The 20,573-nt window shown below is 48.2% G+C and overlaps 1 protein-coding gene across 3 annotated transcripts in view; it reads right to left on the bottom strand.

Annotated features, from left to right (window-relative positions):
* Positions 1-17,668, bottom strand: part of ITPKB (inositol-trisphosphate 3-kinase B) — a 128,705-nt gene extending 111,037 nt beyond the window's left edge. Inside the window, exons 1-2 of one of the 3 annotated variants that reach the window (XM_063613360.1) lie at positions 17,284-17,656; positions 13,775-15,917 (exon numbers count right to left, since the gene is read on the bottom strand). In XM_063613360.1, the coding sequence (XP_063469430.1) occupies positions 13,775-15,712 (1,938 nt within the window). In that variant the 5' untranslated portion in view covers positions 15,713-15,917; positions 17,284-17,656. Of the gene's footprint in view, positions 1-13,774; positions 15,918-17,283 lie in introns of all 3 variants that reach the window. The other 2 variants (XM_055233555.2, XM_063613361.1) reach the window with 2 other exon arrangements.
* Positions 17,669-20,573: the final 2,905 nt, after the last annotated feature.

Below are 20,573 nucleotides of genomic sequence, written 5' to 3' on the forward strand. Positions count from 1 at the left end.
GAACTCCTGACCTCAGGTGATCCACCTGCCTCGGCCTCCCAAAGTGCTGGGATTACAGGCGTGAGCCACCGCACCTGGCCTTTTTTTCTTTTCTTTTCTTTTCTTTTTTTTTTTTTTTTTTGAGATGGAGTTTTGTTCTTGTGGCCCAGGCAGGAGTGCAGTGGCACGATCTGGGCTCATTGCAACTTCCACCTCCCGGGTTCAAGTGATTCTCCTGCCTCAGCCTCAGGATTAGCTGGGATTACAGGCGCCCACCACCACACCCAACTGATTTTGTATTTTTAGTAGATATGGGATCTCACCATGTTGGCCAGGCTGGAATCGAACTCCTGACCTCAAGTAATCCACCCACCTCAGCCTCTCAAAAGTGGGATTATAGTCATGAGCCACCGTACCCAGCCATAAACTATTTTCTGAAGTTGCTCAAATCTTCTTTGCAAAGTCAGTGTTCCCAAACTACAGTCAGAGGCCAGGCTCACAGTCCCTAGCAACCTGCCACCTGGTACATTCAGGGCACTCGCCCTTCAAGCACAACATGGATCCTTGGGGCTCCTTGCCACTCCAACTCCTAGGAGACTCTCCTGCCTTCCCCTGGGAATGTGGTATTTGAGGCCAATAGTGACAGACCAGAAAATCTAGGCCAGTTCAAAATGCCAAAGACAGGATGCCAGGAAGGACCCAGGACCTGCACGGCTCCATTCAGCTTCTCGGGGTTCACCAGCAGTCTGCAGAGGCGGGAGACGGCTCGGCTGTCAGGAGAGAGCAGCTGATTTTTAATGTACAGTGTAATACCGCAAGGTAAACAGCATCCCAGACGCTGCTCCATATGGCTTTACCCTGAGATCGAAACTAATTACCATTCTGTGTATATTTCCAGGTTGGGGCAATAAGGGAGTTACTGTCCAGCACATTCGCCATCAGACCACCTCTGAGGTCAACACTGCCACATGCTAACAAGCTCCTTTCGTGGTTTCAATCCTCCCAGACATCAGTCCCTTCATCCTGCAAAGGGCAGAAAGAAACTGGGGCTTGGGGAGGTGTTAGGGCAGGCTGAGCCTGAGACACATATGTCTAGAAAGGGACACCGTCTCAAAACTGCACATTCAGAGCCTGGAAGCTCTGTACAGGTACCTAATGGGTCCTGGGGCTAGAAAAGGCTTGAATAGATCACCCTGGACAGAAAAGATGCAAACCCCCATGGGTCAACCCTGCAGGCCGCGTGCCCACCTTGCCCCCAGCCCATTACAGCTGAAAGGAAGGAGAGAGTTCCATTTCACACATCCAGTGTGTAGCAGAGTAGAGACCAGGGTTTGGCAGGCGGGATGCCCAGGGCTGTGGTGACACCAGTCCGTGCTGCTCAGATGGAACCTGTTGCCAACCAGCCCGGATCCTGCATGGGTTCCAGTAGGCCCTCCTGGGACTTGGAAGTGAGCTGGTGTGCTCGGGGTTCATCAGCTGTGTCCAGTCACCTGACTGGCTTTTCCTTCCACTCCACCATCCCAGCCCAGATGACAAGGGCACAGTATGGCCTTGTGACTTGGGAAGTGCTGGGTAGGTTCTCTGTGGCTCACTTCAAGAGGAGGCCAGGGTCATGCACAGTGTGCTTCAGAGACCCCAGAGCCACCTGGACCTGAGTCCCTGTGAATGGACGCGTGACAGGCCTCATTGGGTGTGCAGTAAAATAAAATATCTCCTTAATCTCAGAAAGAGCCTGTGTTAATAAGCACGTGCCTGGACTGGCATCAGATGCGGCACAGAGAAGAGATGAAGACTAATTAAATCACACACGTCCAGAGACCTCCTTGGTAAGAAAAGCCACAGCGATACAAAGTAGTGTTGTTATACACACACGTGTGTGTGTGTGTGTGTGTATTTCATTGGCTCTCTTATGAGCTACAGTGACTCTAAAAGATGCACCAAGAAAGCAGAGGAACAAGGGGAAGGGAGGGAAGGGACAGAGGCTTTCACACCCCAAATGCTGGGCGTTTTGTATCTGGATTACCTCAGCCAGTTTCCACCTACAAAACAGAATAAAAAGAGGCTGGTCCCCAGGGTGTGTAACCTGACACCTCTTGCCAGCAGCCGAATACAGGGGATTGTTTTTTTAAACTTCAAGTTCCAACCCCTAGTAACAAAGTGAGGCCTCTCCTGCAACTGAAGAACCTCCTTGGAAAAATAAACCCTGCTGCCTGTTTTGTCATCTTTCACAATTAGCTGTACTTGGGACGACGTGACTCGAGCCAATTGGTGAAGGCGATTAGGGCATCCACTTAAAAACGCTCTTCACAACTGGTGGAGGGGTGTCCTCTATTCCACCCCTGTTCTGCATCCGGTACTTGAGCCGCATTATCTCCTTTCATCTTCACAGCAGCCCCTGAGAGAGGCTCATTATCCTCATGTTAGAGATAAGGAAACTGAGGCTCAGAGATGTTCGGCCCACACCAAGGTCTAGGACTGAGTGAGGGTGTGGGTTCAGGTCTGGCTGGCTCGGGCTCCACACTCCCCAGCAGACCATCTTGCTTCTGTGCTCAGCAGAGCAAGCCTCCTCCAGCACACACTTCCTACAAACCTCAATGTCAAAGAGCTCCCAGACCCCATGACTTCTCCTCTTCCAAGGGAAGAAGTCGGCAATATTGCCTCAGACACCCTTATTCACTCTCACCCAATCAAAGAGAATGGTGGAGGTTGCAGGTTCAGCATAAAATACTAACAAATGACACCACAGCTGCCTCTGAGGTCCATGCTATTCTATCGAGCATTTAGTATGTCCAGACGCTGTACTAGGCATTTCCCACATTACCTTGTTTAAGGCTCACAGCCTTAAAGTGGGTATTATCAGTCACATTTCACAGATGATGCAACTGAGGGGCAGAAAGGTTTCTGTAGGGTCACGCAGATCGGAAGTAACAGAGTTTAGACTCAACCCAGGACTACCACCTCAGGGTTCTTCCCCTCCCCCTGGGGCTCTTCCATAGTTAAGGCTCCATAATGCGTACTAAGCAGAAAAACCCCTGCCAAGCTCTCCTGACCATGTCCTTCTGGTCAATCGGGGTCCTCCCGAGAGCACAGCAACAGTGCAGCTGACTGGGCTCTGCACCGTGCATCTGCCAAGCATCAACTTGTGCAGAATCCAACGCTCCGAATCAAGTCCTGGGGCAGAGTTGCCCTCTTTCATTCCAGCCTCCATGAGCCTCTGGATCCAGAACAGTCTCTTTGATCGACCACTTCTAACAGAGGGAGCAAACTCCTCAAGACCTTTACCCCAGACTCCTTCCCTAAAGGCTGCTGCCCAAATCCAATTCCTTTACTCCCTGTTCCACAACATGTACTGAAGCTTTCTGCACTGTGCATGCCAGTACCAATCCATTATTTATTAACTCATATTTAATGAACATGCTTACTCAATGGCCATACAACTTGTTCTTCAGTTTCACAAATCTCCAATATGTCTGTTGGCATTAACTTTGTCTTAGAAGGCAGATCCCCAAGGACAGGGGCAGCATCCGTTAAGCCGTTCTTTTCAGCACAGTTGTCTGCAGACAAAGGTATTAAATAAATGCCTGCTATTTGGCCTGCCACTGGGTGCAAAGTGCACTTCTAAAAGTGGGCAGCCACCCGAAGGGAGATCCAGCTCCGTGAGAAAGGTGGCAGTGGTTGCCAGACCTAGCCCAGGGCCTGGCCATACAGAAGAGGCACCCAGTATATATCTGCTGAATGTAATATCTGCATTAAAAGCTCAAGACTTTGCTGAATTCCCCTCTTTCACTTTCCATGACACAAAAGAGAAAACCACTACATGGTACTGGAAAAGTCCATGCACCCATTAAGTAACCTCAAACTCTAGAGGCAGTGCAGTCTCCCTGTCATGATTCAGCAGCTGGCAGCCCTGTTCAGGGAGCATGAGACCCCTGCTTTGGAGACCCCTGCTTTGGGGCCTCCTCCTTGCTCGCTGCAGCCTTTCCTGGTGTCTGTTACATCTGCATGCCCACTGACGAGTGGGCAAACCACAGCCGGAGGAGGCTGCGTCCACAGTCTACAATGGCCAGGATGGTCACACAGGCAAGAGGAGACAATGCTGCGGCTGAAGTGAAACCGGGGCGTTATCCAGAATGTCTCCTCATCCCAACCCGACCTCACTGCTCCGTCCACCTCAGAACTGGCTCTGCTGTGGACGCAAAGATTGTTTTTAACATAGTCCTTAGCAATTTCTCTTCAAGCAACAAGGTCAGAATACTCTTCATGAGTGAGTGCTTGCCTTTGTCCATCCTCTTTTTGTAAAAACTTAAAAGCAAAGTCATCATACTCATAATTAAAAACTCATTTAGGCAGGAAATACTCCACTCTCCTCAAATGACTGTATACACGTCTCATTTGGACTCACAAAGACCGCATGAGGTAGGAAGACTATCAATATACCCATTTTACAGATTGAGGATACCCAAGTCCAAAGAGGCCCAATGAGGTCAAGTGCTGGATCTGAGAGTCACAAGTCTTTCAAGCACGTTCACTTGTAAAGCACAAAAAACATTCTCAGAGGAGGCCTCGAGTCTCCTCAACTACTTGCAATTAGCCAGATGGTCAATATTAATGAGTGTTTAATGCTGTGATGACTATGATGATGATGAAGGAGAAAGGTTAAGAAAAAGAGAAGGCCAGGCTCAGTGGCTCCCAGCTGTAATCCCAACACTTTGGGAGGCCAAGGCGGATTGGGAGGCCAAGGTGGAAGGATCGCTTGAGCTCAGGAATTCGAGACCAGCCTGGGCAACATAGCAAGAGATGTCTCTACTAAAAAATAAAAAATCAGCCAGGCATGATGGTACGAGCCTGTAGTCCCAGCTACTCGGGAGGTTGAGGTATGAGGATCTCTTGAGCTGGAGAGATCGAGGCTGCAGTGAGCCGTGATCACACAACTGCACTCCAGCCTGGGCGACAGAGTGAGACTCTGTCTCAAATTCAATAAAGTTTTTTTTTTTTTGTAAAAGAAAATGGGTTCAGCAGCCGCATATAGACTAAAATATCAATTATAACACATTCAAAATGTCCCCTACACTGGAGAGTGTTTAATCTGTAAGGTTTTTTTAGTAGTTTCTCGAACAGTGACCTTCTCACTTCCCAATTGTAACACACAGCAACCAACTACCCTTGGCTCAGCAATCTGGATCTCAGGATTATTTGTGCCCAACAAAATCTCTTAGCCATTTCTTAAGCTACTGGCAGGTAGTTAGATTTTCCACTTGACATTGTTAAGAGATTAAAATTGTTTATCTCATTGTCATACACAGGCCTTTTCAGTTTCCTGCTAACAGATTCAGGTTAGATAAGGATTACAGAAGTGATATTCCCAAGTTCCTCTCTATACCAGCTGGCATCCTTTCCCCATAAGATTATGAGGTGTATTTTATTAAATCTATCATTCAGATAGCTAACGTGTAAGAGCATTATATAACATATAAAAAGCATTATACCTCATGCATAAGCAGAGGCTTAGACAAACACCAGCTCCTATTCAACTGGGGAAGAAGCACTTCACAGGAGATCCTGCTGAATTACACAGTCAGTCATCAATTGCCATAGAGAAGATGAAAACAAATTGAGTTGAGCCCGGAAAGAATGTCAGTGAAATTGGAAAAAACACTTGCTGGGAACTGCCTGGGGGTGCAGTGACCTCCCTTGTAATTGCCCAGGTCCCACCAACTTGGCAGCATACCAAGAGAGATTGCAGATTGAGCTGGGTAGATGGCCAGTCACCAGGGAACCAAATCCGTCTCGCGGCAGGCTGAACGCTCCCTGTAGTTCATGAAAATATTAAGCACTGGTAATATAAAATGTGTTATGGCTTCTTCTTGGAAAACAGTAAAATCAGTTTATTCGTTCTCCTTTAAGGGATGGGGGCAGGGAGGGGGACAGAATGCAGAGAACCCTTTAGAAGGGCCAAGAAAGAAAACTGCTGTCATTGCCCCAAAAGCCAGAGGTAAAAGCACCTCATTTGCACCCCCACCCCTCAACGCCCTGAGACCAACTTTATAAATGTGAGCAAATGGCCCACCCCTTCAGAAGAGTTCTCCTTGGCCAAGGGCCGGTCCTTACCCTGCATCATTAATACATATTATCATCTCTGAGTTAGGCAAACCCTAATCTTGGTCACCAGGTCAACGGAAATAATCTTGATGCCTATGTTTGAGATGCTGTATCATTTCATTTTCCCTTTCCACCCAGAATCTTACCACAAAAGTAAAATGCTAGATTAACAGGATAGCAGTGAGCTTCACGAGGAAGGATTCCCTTTAGCTGAAAATTCATCACCATCACTCCAGGTTATGTGAGATGTTTTTCTACTTATTCAAAGATGGGGAAAAAAAACATCTCCTCCCACTCCAAGTGAAATCATACATAAATATGAATTGCAGAGGTTCATTCTGCTTCCTTATTGTCTATAGCTCCTACTTTTTGCTTACTTATAAAACTTACCAGCTGATGTGGGGCAAAATAGAAGTAAAAAAATCTCAGGAAATAAAAAATGCTGTATTGACTAGTGGACTAGTGGCCTGAAGAGATACCTTTTGTTGAATGGGTTTCTATTAAGTGATATCAAATCAATAAAATGCCCAAGTAAAGCTCAACAGAGGAGAAAAGATCAGATTTCTAACAGTGAATTCTTAATGGAATTGTTGAGAAACACGCCAGACAAGTTAGTCAAAAGCCTGAGTGCTGGCTTGCCTGTGAAATGATTGTAACAAGTCATTCCTTATCAGACAAAGCTGGAAGACCCTGCCTTTAAGTAAGAAACATCACAGTGGTCTTCCCTGCACAAACACTTTGCAAACATGTGTCGTGGTTGACCTCGTCCCTTGAGGCCAGTGTACAGTGTGCACTTCTGCTGACCAAGCAATTCATTCCTATCGCTTTGAGTCTATGCTTTAAAGTAATCCCCAACCCTGCAACTGAACAAAAGGAAACCACTACTACTACACCCCTACTATGTACCAGGTACAGTGCTAGGCACTTTTATAAACATGACATAATTGAACGTTCACCACTCCATGAGGTCACACTTACTCTCCCCATTTTTCAGAGAGCTTGCTGACCATGTGTAGACTGGAATTTCACCCAAGTCTCCTAAACCCAAGCCTAGCACCCTTATCCCTGTGGCAGCAGTCACAGGAATAAGCAACAAACTTGCATTCCCAGGGCTTGATTCCCTTTCTTTGTTCTTCACCCTCCAGATGGTTCTATATTTCTTTTATGGGTAGATAATGCAGCAGGGATTTTTTTTCTCTCCTTCATTCATTCACCCATTCCTTTAACAAATGCTTTAAAAGCATGTACTGTGTTCAAAGCTGAGGTGGATCTGCAAAGGCGAGTAAGGAGCTTATCCACTGAGGAAGTTTGTTAGTTGAAAAGAAGGGTGTAACCATGGGTCCTGTAATGGTATTGATTATTTTCCACCCTTGCTTTCCTCCTCTGTAAAATGTGGATATTAAAGGAAATGAGGCCGGGCGCGGTGGCTCACACCTGTAATCCCAGGACTTTGGGAGGCCGAGGTGGGAGTATCACAAGGTCAAGAGATCGAGACCATCCTGGCCAACATGGTGAAAACCCAGTTCTACTAAAAATACAAAAATTAGCCGGGCATGGTGGCATGCGCCTGTAGTCCCAGCTACTTGGGAGGCTGAGGCAGGAGAATTGCTTGAATCCGGGAGGCAGAGGTTGCAGTGAGCCAACATCACGCCACTGCACTCCAGCCTGGCGACACAGCGAGACTAGATCTCAAAAAAAAAAAAAGGAAATGAGCTCTAAAGCCTGTCCCAGACCCAGATTTCGATACTGTTAATTATGGAAGCTATCAAAAAGTTTTTGTTTTGTTTTTGTTTTTGTTTTTTTGAGACAGAGTCTTGCTCTGTCACCCAGGCTGGGGTGCAATGGCGCAATCTCAGCTCACTGCAACCTCTAACTCTTGGGTTCAAGTGGTTCTCCTGTCTCAGCCTCCTGAGTAGCTGGGATTACAGGTGCGTGCCACCACGCCTGGCTAATTTTTGTATTTTTAGTAGATTTAGTATTTTTAGTAGACGAGGTTTCACCATGTTGGCTAGGCTGGTTTTGAACTCCTGACCTCAGGTGATCCATCCACCTCAGCCTCCCAAAGTGCTGGGATTACAGGCGTGAGACACCACACCCAGCCTAGTTTTTGTTATTTTTTAATAGCAAGCACAGAGGCCTAACTTCCTAATGAGATCATATATATTTACGGTGTCTTTCAAACAAGGAGACTTGAACTGTATTTAAGATAATAGTTTACTCCTGGAAAAATGGATCAGGGCTGCTGTCTTCACCAGGAAGTTGGGGTGAATGAAGGGGGCCCAGTGAGAAAATGAAGAGCTGTCTGGCAGAATTTTAGCAAGTCAAATTTGACTACAAGGTCAAGGGACCAGGTCAGAAGATTCTTCCAGATCACCAAGGTAGCCCTCCACAGTCAGACGGACCGGACCCATGGGTCTGAAGGAGATGCTGATTGTTTCTGCTCCATGTTGTTTGGGACTGCCTGTAGCACATTCGTCACTTGGTTTGGTAAGTTAACACAGGAAGGGCAACCATCTTAGAACTGGTAATACAAAATCCCAAGCAGGCAGCTGCCACTCCACTTTTCAAATTACCAAAGAGTTCATAGTTGGGTTTGGTGTGACTTTTGTTAACAATGAGCTCTCCTGAGGGCTGAAAAATACATCTTTCACAATGCCAATTCTAGCCAGTGAGGAAAAAAAAAATCACGGCAAGGCCTTCTTGTCATGGAGTTGAGAGTACCACGTGCATAAACCTATGATCCCAAGGTCTCCTCTCCCACCAAAATCCACAGAACCCTCTACACTGATGCTGCGATCACAACACACTTTAGAAGAGTTCCCAAGTTAATTCTGAATCACCTCCTGATTATCCAAAGTCTGTAGTTTCCACCAAGATATAAAATTCTTTCCATTAAATACCTTAAAATTCTACCTTTAGATAACTAAACTGAAACCTGACAAAATAAAATAAGCCTAAACAATGTTATCAATACTCCTAGGAATATAAACTAGCCAGTACTAATCTAATCTGGAACTGCATTTAATAGGTATGTGCCAACAAAATCAGAAAAGTGACTCTGTAGCAATTCAGCACTTAAAAACAAAAATTCTGAAAATGACTTATGTAACACCTGAAATATATTTCTCTAAAAACACCAACTGACTGGTTTAATGTTTTCTTGTAGTACCTAAAGGCGGGTAAGTCTTGAGCTGTATGTTTTGCAAAGTCTAAGCATTTGCATGATAAGTAGCAATGCTTAGAATCAATCTCTCTTTGTCTGTATACCTCACCTTTACTTGAAAAGGTTTTAAGCTGGCTGAATACTTTTATCTTTGATAAGACAAGGTCTTTGAAGTGATGTTTTGGCTCTGGGTGGGCAAGGCCTCAGTTTCTAGACTTCAGTATCTGAGGGGGGACAATGCCCTGCTTTTTGTTTTTAAACAGAATGAATCTTTTACTGTTCAGGTTAATGTTCTGGCATCCTACTAGCTGTCTCTACCACCAGACTAATTATTAATGGTAATCTTAGGTATTGTACTGATGATTTATTTTGATGATACTTTTTCAGTGTGAAATTACAAACAGCCTTTCTTATGGCAAAGAGATAGAAGATAGGCAGATCAATCAATTGGTCTCAAGCAAAATCACAAAAGTAAAAGTGCCCAGTTTTGGCCTCAGTGCCAGAAACCCACACCTAAGAAGTCTTGTCGCATTTTCTGATACCCTAATACAAACACTAGGTTTTAAATCAGATGTCTTCAATTACACAGTCACAGACAGAGCTAGATGACCCCATGAGATCATTCCCATACAATACCCACATTTTCAGAGGAGAAAACTAAGCTAGAGAAGCAGAGCCCATGAGTGTGTCCTTGGTTCCCTTTGACTTTCTGAGTGTTTATTTCCTTATCCCCAAACAGATCAGAGTCATACCCGGAACCCAACATAAATGACTCGGGGTCCTCCCAGATCTCAAAGCTGCTGAGCCCTTGCCAGAAAGATCCTCTCCATGTACCTGAGAGAAGAAGGGTACCCCATCTTCAGAAAACAGCATATGCAACCTGAGCTCATAACCCCATAAATCTGAGCTTTCAACATTCTCATCTAGAAAAGAATTTTCCACTTAAAAAGTATTCACCAACAGATGCATTTTTTAAAGTGCCCCTCAAGGCTTTTAAATTTTAGTTTGGTTTACCCCGAACTAAAATTTTTACACACTTTTCAAAACCACATAAAACCATGTTAAACTGTTTGGACTTTTTACTATGTGTATGAGTTCGTTTTTCACTCAGAAAAAAAAAAAAAAAAAAAAACTAGTCAACGTCAAAAAAAAAAAGGCTAAGGAAACAAAATTCCAATGGCCTTTAAAAAACAGTAAGCACCATGAAGCCAAGGGTTTTGTATTACACTTCTTTATACATTCCCCAGGTAATTAGGCCAGTGTTTTTTGTTTTTGATTTTTGTTTTTTGTTTTCTTTTGAAACGGAGTCTCACTCTGTCGCCCAGGCTGCAGTGCAGTGGTACAATCTCGCCTCATTGCAACCTCTACCTCCAGGGTTCAAGCGATTCTCCTGCCTCAGCCTTCCAAGTAGCTGGGATTACAGGCGCCCACGACCACGCCACACACCAGCTAATTTTTGTATTTTTAGTAGAGACAGGGTTTCACCATGTTGGCCAGGCTGGTCTCGAACTCCTGACCTCAAGTGATCCACCCACTTTGGCCTCCCAAAGTGCTGGGATTACAGGCATGAGCCACCGTGCCCAGCCTTCTTTTTTGTTTGTTTGTTTGTACATATAATTGACAGAACAATTTTAAAATAAATCAATAAAAATCTATTTTTAAAGTAAGGTACTTTTATATCTTAATGCAACATTTTAAGCCTGGTGTCTCAATGGTCCAGATTCTCTTAAACAGAATTATATAGGGAAGTAAACAACCGCTGGTTAATTTTTAGTTGTCAGAAAGAACAAAAGATTGAGCACCATCCTTGCTCAGTGCAATTTGATTTTGTTCAGATGTCGGAGAACAGTAAGCATGAATGTGCCTGAATTTCAGCCATTGCACGCTGGGTGTGTAATGCAACTATTTCTGAGCAAATTTCAAGTGTCTGATCCCTACTAAGCAGATATACTGTCACCCCCTGCCTGCACACCAAATCATACACACTCATTCCTCAGCAAGGATGAAGAACGTGACACAGGAGGCCCAAAAGGCTTAACTCTGTGGGAAGGTAGGGCAGCACAGAAAAAATCTCAGTGTCTAGTGTGGGTCTGAGGGCCAGGGGTTGGTTATGTGACTGGAACGCTGAACATGCCATTTCAGACCTGTGTGAGCATAGGAGGGTGAGTGGAGCATGTGTGAGGGTGAGTGTAAGCAAGCGTGAGCAAGCATGAGAGTGTGCAGCTATAGCGTTGCGCAGTAGCTGGACAGACACAGCAAAGTCCAGAAAAGAGAATGCTACATCAGTTTGGTAGAACCTCAGACAGAACTGGTGTGGCTTTTATCTATTAAACACAGAAAGGCCCAGCCAAAAGACTCACTCCATCAAGATGTCTGGCCTTCTGTAGACAAAATATCTATCACAGGTAATCAAGTGATTTTTGACCCAATGAGCTGATGTTTGGGTGTCACAGATAAGGCTCCAGAGTAAAAATCTGTACAAGAAGAAAACTTTGCTTATCATGCAAGCACTCAACCAAAGCTCAAAAGTCCCTAGGATCCCATAATTTCCAGTGGGTTACCCACCCTTACCCCCCTACACACACACACACACACACACACACCCCACTTCCCACCAGTCTCATGTGATTCAGAGAGCAAAGCCGGCAGGGGATTTTTCCCTGGCTCTGCTCTGCAGGTGTCTGAAAACCTGTTTAAAGGTGGGAGGTAGACTGGACAACAGGCTGGCCTCATTTCTACCTCTGGATATGTCCACTAACTTAAAAACACCACTTAACCCTCTGGTTTCTCAAATGGCATCCTTCTGGCAAATGAAAAAAAAGTCACCTGTCGTTATTGATCCCCCCATTAATTCTCTTCTAGACAAGAGCCCTTTTCAAACATCGGGACACAAACTGTTTTGACAACCAGCCAATAGAAGTTGCTAATCTACCACTAGAAAGGGTGAATGGACAGTCAGGGAACAAGTTAAAGTGATTTTGGCTGTTCCAGCTATGCTTCAGGAGTTCAAAAGCAACTGGGAGGGATGGGACGGGGGACCATCTCTTATTCAGTAGGCCTCTAACTGCTGGGCAGAAAGATAGAGAAATCTGGGCCATGCCTTCAGAAAGCAGTACTTCCCACCTGCCCTTGACCACCATCCCCTTCCAGGTGGACCGTTTCCCCCTCTAAAGGTGGTGTGCCTATGCCTGACAGCAGGTGCATAATGCCCAGGGGCCCTGTCCTAGCCACAAAATGCCAGGCTGATTGGGGCGATTTTGCATATACATTTGCCTCCAGATCATCAGAAAAAAGCAGAGTTTCATGAAAAGGAATGCCTGGTCTTCAAAAATCCAGACTGTGATTTGTGAATAGGGAATGAGAGAGGAGTATGTTTTGTGGTCCAAAATACCTTAAGTGAGGAATGCAGAGTAGAAACATAAAGCTGCAGTCGTGGTGGAGAAAGTTACTGAGGTACAGTGAAGAGTATTTGATATTCAAGATGAAATCAGAAGGCTACCTACTATAATAAAATGCAGACTTTCCCCCAATATAGCATAACCACCCCTGGCACGCTGAACTAGGAAATTCCACATGCTCTCTGGAAAAGCTAAGAGAAAGCCCAGACCTTTTCAGAAGTGCTAGCTTCAACTCCTATGTCTTCTGTAAGATACTCTGATCCTCCTAAGAGTAAAAGCAGCCTACAAGTTCGCTTAACCATGTAATAGAAATAAACTCCTGTCTACTGCCATAACTAGAACAAGATGTCAGTGTGATGACCCAAACCAGAGGCATGTGAAAACATACCTGAAATGTCAACCTGTACCAACTGACATGTACATCCATCAGGAGGTACCTACTCCGGAGATAACACCCAGGTGCCTATGATACTGAAGAAACCATCTGCTTAGCTCAAACTATGGTTTTCATTTAATTCATGCATCAAACTGCACCTTGGTTACACTGACCACACAAACATTGCAATGGCCTGGCTTAACTTACTGAGGCTCAGTGATTCCTCACCCAGTTGACTGGCCACAACCACATCTACAGGTTTCAGGGTCCTGTCATAGACTCACATCACTCATTTTCCTGGCTTATTAGTAGAGGCTAACTTAATTTGATGATATCCTTGTCAATTTTCTTTGGCTCGAATGAAACACAGAGTTAAGTGTTTCACCTGATCAGACAAAAACTACACTCAGCAGCTCAGTTCACTATCTTTGGGGATTAGTCCAGAAGTTTTTGGTGACGTTTATGAATATTATTTTCCCAAGAAGCGTGGTGACCTACATGAAATACTTTTAAAACTTTTTTAAGATGTGCATGGAAATAGTAGAAAGACTCAGATTCACTGTCCAAGCTAAAGTGCATGGTCAGTGCCTCTGCTTCCACATCAGCAAACACACCTGGACAGAATTATTCACTGTGACTGTCCCAGGGCCCTGGTCTGAGTTTTCATGACTCTAGAAAGTAAGAAAAAGGGATGCATAGGGCATCAAAAGTCTGCTGAAATCAGCATGAGTTCTGGGCAAATCTCAGAGCAAGACTTACCACTCTAGGTTTCTGCTGGTCCAGGGTATGCAGGAAGGCTGAGTTGGGGTCCAGGGTGCGCTCAGGGTCACTGGAGATGTCCTCCTCTGAGTCTTCGTAGGATGAGGAGAAGCCCGTGGAGGAGGCCGAGGAAGAGGACAGTTTCCTCAGGGGCAGGTTGCCCCGAGGGCTTCCCTGCGTCTCCTCCAAGGCCCCATCCTCCTGGGTGCCCATGTCTGTAATGATGACGGCAGGTATGTTGCTGGGGCTGCAGACCTCCCTCAGGAAAGGCTTGTCCTGATCTTGGGGTAGCAGCTCAGGACTTGGGTGGGCATCACTGTCCTGCCGCTGGCTTTCCCAAGTCCCCTCTGACTGCACCCCTGTGCCACGCGTCCAAGCCAAACCGGCTTCCTCCATGGTGCCCTGCCAAATCCTGGAGCTCCCAGGCTGCACACCCACCCTGTCCCCAGGAGGGCACTGAGGTTCTTTCAGATCTTTCGCAGCGTCCCAACAGGGCAAAGGCTCCAGCATTCTGCCAGAAGGAATTCCCGCCTCCACATTCCCGGTCCCCGGCTGTGCTGAGGGGCTGCCCCCAAGCAAGCCCAGCGTTGGGGACCCTCCCTCCAGTCTGTCGGAGAGCTGCCAAAGCCCCCCGCCCACGGGGGCCCCACTTCGGGCCTCCTCAGGGCCTACGGAGGCCAGGGCTCTGGGCAGCCTGGACCAGCTCAGGGCATCAGAGGACTCGTCGCTTTGCACGCTCACAGTCGTCTCCTCTGGACTTTTGCCCACTTCAGGCGCCCCAGAGCCCGGCATGCCACAGGGCAGATTTCCTTTCCCCATCTTCCCAGGGGGTTCTCCATCGCGGGGGCCGCCCCTTTCTGGGGCTGGGCTTGTCTCACTGCCCAGAAACTGCCCCTGCCTCTCCACCAGGGCCTCTGGGGACTGCGGGTCCTCAAGCTCACGGGCTCTCCCAGACAGCTCAGTGAGGGCAAGATCCTGTGGACGGTGTGGCCCAGTGGATGTAGCTCTCGCTGCCACTTCTGTGGCCATCGTTAAGTTAGCTCCGACCAGCCCCGATGAGGGAGCTAGGCGGCTCCGAGTTCCCGGGGTAGGAAAGCCCCTTTTGTCAATTTCCATAGCTGTGGGTGAGCCACAGCGGGGACTGGCAGGGATACCCTTCTCCATCCTTACAAAAGCGGATGGACCCTGGGCCTCTGAGCCTGTAGGGGCAGCCCGGCCGGGAAGAGGTGGCATTCCTTCCTTCACCTGCGAGGGGCATAGGCTGGACCCTCCTTTCCTCCCGGAGTCGGTTCCTGAAGTCTCTGGACATTGCTCCCCCCAGGACTTTGTCCTCCGTTCCTCGCTCCGGGCGCCCTGAACCAGGACCCTTCCAGGGGGCTGACTGCTGCTGCGGAAGGGGCACGGGGAGGGAGAGCGAGCCCTGCCCAAACGCGGGCTGCGGGGCGCTTGAATGGCGGAGCTCTGTGCCTGGATGTGCGCCTCAAACATGCCCACTTTCTGGTTCACCTGCACGTTCTGCAACTCGCGCTGCAGGATCCGCAGCTTCCTCTTGGCCTCCTCCGGCCCCGGCGGGGAGAGGGTACCGGCTGCCACCACCTGCTGCCCGTCCCCTCGCAGGCGACCAGCCCAACTTGGGCTGCTCACGCTGCTGCCGCTGCTGCCGCTGCCACTGCCACTGCCGCTGCTACTATTCAGCCTGCGCCGGCCGCTCCGCCAGCCCCCGGGGCTCCGGGGCTCCTCGGGCGACAGCGACTCGGCTAGGGGGAAGAGGAAAGAGGCGCCTCTCCCGGGGCTGAAAACGCTGCCGGGGCTCAGCACGGCCCTCCCCGGGGGCGAGGGCGTCTCGCTGCCACTGGGCCCCGGGCCGCCGCCGCTCTTCATCTCGTTGGCGCTATTCATGATCACCAGGCTGTTGAGCGCATAGCAGTACATAGCCATAGTACTGGGTCCCGCGCTGCCCGCCGCCGCGGCTCCCGCTCCTGCTCTGCCGCCGGCGCCTCCTCCTCCCGGCGCTCCCGGCTCAGCCCCGGAGGCCCGGCAGCCGCGGGTCCGCGCGCAGATGGGGCAGCATGGCCTGGGCGGCGGGCTGGGGGCACGACCGCGGGCTCAGCCCCCGCCCAAAGCTCCATAAACAACCGTGCGGCTGTGGAGATACAAGGAGAAAAGTCAGGACCCTGGAGGGCGCGGGGTGGTTGGGGGTCGCCTGCAAAACCCAGAGGGAGCCCCGGGAACACAATCTATCCGGGACCCAGCGCCACCGGACATCTCACCTATGGGGACGACGAGGCTCGGCGAGGGCATGCCCCGGCTGCCTCGGTCGCCAGCGCGGTTACGGGTGTGCTTCCCCGCCCCCCACCCCGCCCCAGGCTGCGATGCGCTTTGTGAGGTCCCTTCAAATCCCAATCCTAACACTCGTCTCGCGGACTGGCGAGAAGCGAAGTCCAAGTCCTTGGCTCCTAAGTGCTGTGTGCGGGGCGCGGCTGACTCAGCTCTCCCGAGCTGACACCCCAGCCACCGTCTCCGGGTCTCCCCAGCCTGAGCAAACATTGGCTATCCAGGGAAACCCGGCAGCCCTCGCCCTGGGCTTCAGGGTCTCCCTGCTCCACCCTCTCGGGGCATCAGAGACCGACCGGCTCGGAGGGAACCTGAGCGGGACCTGCCTTCCCCCAGCCGTTGCCAGCGCCCGGATCTGGGAGGGCGCCCGCGTGCCCGCCGTTTACCTTCCTGACCCTAGCCTTGGGGCTGTCTCTCGGCCTACGAAGGCCTGGGCGGGCGGCGGGGCCGCAGCCGAAGCATTTTTCAGCGCTGGCCTTGTCGTCTATCCCTAGACAAGTGTTTTGTGAGTGTGGGCGCACCGAGGTTCTACACATTCTCTTTACCGGAACCAGTACTTGCTACCCCCCTGCCGTCGTTCCCTATGGAGGGGTGTCTGTGAGCGTGTGTGTGTGCACGCGTGTGTGTATACGCGCGCACGCGCGCGGAGCGAGTCCGCTCTCGGAGCGCCCTGTTGCCGAGGACGCGGCTGCCCCTGCGGGCTCCCGGACCCGCGCCCACTCGGAGGAACTTGGGGCGTGCATGGCTGCAGCCGGGCAGCAGCCCTAGGTGCACAGAGCCTCTGGCTCTGCAAACCTCCCTGGAGCCAGCGCTCTAACACCCCAGGGCAGCGCCGCGGAGCGCAGGGCTTCTCCGCATCCCGGGCAGCCTCGCCCGGCGCCAGCAGCGCCGCCCCGAGACCCCAGCCTGGGGACTCCTGGAGCGCGCTGGGGGAGGCGGCGCGGAGTGAGCGGCCCGGAAGGCGGGTAGGAGAAATTCGGGGACCTCGTCTCTCCCTATTTTCTCCCCACCGCCACTCCACGTCACCCTCCAAAGTCAAGCCCCCTTCCCCCCTCCCCAGCCCACCCCTTTGCCCTGTTTTGGAGCCAGGAACGCCGAGATTCGCTCCAGAGCAGAAAGTGAGGGAAAAGAGGGTTGTTCAGAGGCGAGAGCCATTAAAAGGCCGCCAAACTTACCTGCAGTTATCAGATTCTCAGGTCCTGTGTAGACTACGTGCCCAGAGGCGCAGACCTCGTAGGGACGAGATGGCTTTAAAGGTAAAAATGCTCAGAAATTATTTTCTCACAAGCTATGGAAGACAAAAAAGAGGAGTGCGAAAGAGAGAGGGAAAGCTCTTCGGTTCAGGGGCCCGGCGTTCCCGGCAGTGGCGACGCAAAGCCGGCCCTGCACGCCCTTTTCGGCCGTGGAGATACTGCCCCTGTCAGTGTCTGCTCCGGGCTACTTCAGTGTTTGTTCAGTGTACGATTAAAAAAAAAAAAGAAAGAAAAGTTGGGGGGGTGGAGGAGGGAGGAGGGAGAAAGGCGGAGGCTTGGGGGAGGAAAGCAGGAAGGAAGTTGTGAGCCTGTCTGGGGTTGAACTCAGCGGAACAAGTTTTTCTTTTCTTCTTTTTTTTTTTTCTATTGCTTGGCAAGACGAGGGAGGGAAACACTTAAAAAAAAAGTTTCCATTGTTAGCTAACAACAAAAAAAAGGCTTAACTTCTGCGGTTTAAAGATATACAATTCATTTTCCACCCCTCAATCGAGGCTTGCTGATGTGTCTAGCTTTATGAAACTATTTTTGAAAAATGTTTTTAATAAAGTTTTGAGTGTATGTCTTAAAGCAAATCATGGGGACCTTTTTAGCATTTAAAAAAGGCTACAATCCTATATAAACGGTTTGTGTTCTTGTACACAATTCTGCAAATTGAAAGAAGGTACATTGAGGTCACCTTCCTGCAGAGTTGCAGATTTTAAGTGCATCACAGTAGTATTTTGGAAGACTGGTTGGTCTATGAGCTGGGGATGGTTTTGCAGTGCAATTGGTAGATATATAAATACACCTTTACATGTCACATTTATTTATAAATGCATACGGCACATGTGACATTCGCATATTTTTGCACTTAATTCTCAGAATTATTTTAAGAAAAAGCATAGTCCTGGAACTAAGAAGGCTTGGGTAATGTCTGAAACCCCTCTTGCTCCTGTAGACCCTTGTAGACTGTCTCCTGTAGACTGGATCATTTTCAAGAAGCTTTCTCCCCTGCTATCAGCAAAAAAGGGAGAAAGAACATCAGCCAATATTACTGGGCAGGGGATCCTACCCCTTTTAAGCCCTGGCACTGCCAGTGTGTTTTACATAATTCTCTAAATCTTAAACTACAGCATTTAGAGAAGGAGGGAAAACACAGCTGCATGGCTCAGGAGATTGAAACATCCAAAGCCTGAATTGGTCCTTATATCATGATTAGCCGAAATTCAGATGGAAATTTTGACTTTGCTTGTAGCACACAGATCTCTTGCTTGTTTATGTAACAATACTGTTAAGTGAGCAAAGCAACCTGCTGCTCAATCAGGAAAAGGCTCATGCTAAATCTGAAATCAAGAGATCTTCTAGCCAAGAATTCCTGAGAATCACACACTGTTGAAAACTAATTTTTAAAAATTATAAATGGAAGAATTGAACCTAATTACCCTCCTACCCTCAATGGGGCTTTTAAAAAAAAAGCTCAATCCCAGAATTTTGGGAGGCCAAGGCAGGCGGATCACAAGGTCAGGAGTTCGAGACCAGCCTAACCAACATGGTGAAACCCCGTCTTTACTAAAAATACAAAAATTAGTCGGTCGTGGTGGTGCACTCCTGCAATCCCAACTACTTGGGCGGCTGCTGAGGCAGGAGAATCGCTTGAACCCAGGAGGTGGAGGTTGCAGTGAGCCAAGATCGCACCACTGCACTCCAGCCTGAGCGACAGAGTGAGACTCCATCTAAAAAAAAAAAAAAAAAAAAAAAAAAGAGCCCAGAGTTATTCAGGGCTCTGAGCAGTTATTCAGGATCTGAGCAGTTCCTAAGAAAGAGAAGCCAGCCCTCTCCTTGACCCTAATTTGGTTCCCTAGGGGCAAAAAGCAGGAGTTGCCAGTTTTCAGGAGACCCAATCATTGGAGTTTATGTCTGAGGGGCCTTTGTTCTAGTAGAGGCCAATACCTATGTCAAGTGTCATGGTGGAAGCAACTGAAGGACCTAGCAATGCATACATTAAGCACAGACACTTAGCTTCCCAATCCCTGGGAAAACTTGCTGTCACCTCACAGCCTGACATCATCAGGCTTCCGTAGCTGAGAAACTTAGACTTCTTGAATGTGCAGTCAACCTGAAGAATTATTGGTCAGAAGGCAGCCAGCAGCTCTCAGGTGTGACATGCAGAACGGGTTTCTGCCTTGGGCTTGAGGTGGGGCTAGCTGATGATTCTACCAGTCCAAAATTCTAACTGTGCCACCAAGAGCAGCAGGGGTTGGGGAAAAGATGGAATAAAACCCATGTCTGGAAGCTAGCATAGTGGGCTTGCATCCTGAGACAGAATCTAGTTGTCTTCCATGTTTGTAAATGAATATGAGAATATTTTACATAGCACTTATTTGCAAAACACTGTTCTAGACACATTATAAATATTTATACATTTTTATCCTCATTAAAAACCCTATGAGGCAGGCATCATTATTATCCTTATTCTACAGATGAAAAAATGAAAGTGCAAATGAGTGAGTAGTTTGTCCCCAAATTCCATTGCTGGTAAGTGGCAAAACCAGGATTTGAAACTATGTAATCTGGGTCTAGAATCCATGCTTGTCACTACTTCTCCATATTGTATAGTTATTATCTATAACCATAGGGAAGATGTGCCTAACTTTTCAGTTTTCTCTATAACTGTAGGGAAGTTTTGCCTAACTATTCAGAGTACCCATTTGCCCGCTTTTGAAATTGAAGTTAAAAAATCAAAGCTATGAAACTAAGAATAAAAGGAAACTTCCTCAACTTGATAAACAGCATCTGCAAAAAACCTAAAGTTAATATCATACTTAATGATGAAGTACTAAACACTTACCACTAAAATTAGGAACAATGGCCAGGCGCGGTGGCTTATGCTTGTAATCCTAGCACTTTGGGAGGCTGAGGTGGGTGGATCACTTGAGGTCAGGAGTTCAGGACCAGTCTGGCCAACATGGTGAAACCCTGTCTCTACTGAAAATACAACAATTAGCCAGCCATGGTGGCACGCACCTGTAGTCCCAGCTACTCAGGAGGCTGAGGCAGGAGAATCACTTGAACCCAGGAGGCGGAGGTTGCAGTGAGCCAAGATAGCACCACTGCACTCCAGCCTGGGCAACAGAGTGAGACTTCATCTCAAAAAACAATAATAAAATGAAACAAAATTAGGAATAAGGTTAGCATGCCTGCTCTCACTATTTTTATTTAACACTGTACTTGAA

The sequence above is a fragment of the Symphalangus syndactylus genome, chromosome 19, assembly GCF_028878055.3.
Source record: "Symphalangus syndactylus isolate Jambi chromosome 19, NHGRI_mSymSyn1-v2.1_pri, whole genome shotgun sequence".
NCBI lineage: Eukaryota > Metazoa > Chordata > Mammalia > Primates > Hylobatidae > Symphalangus > Symphalangus syndactylus.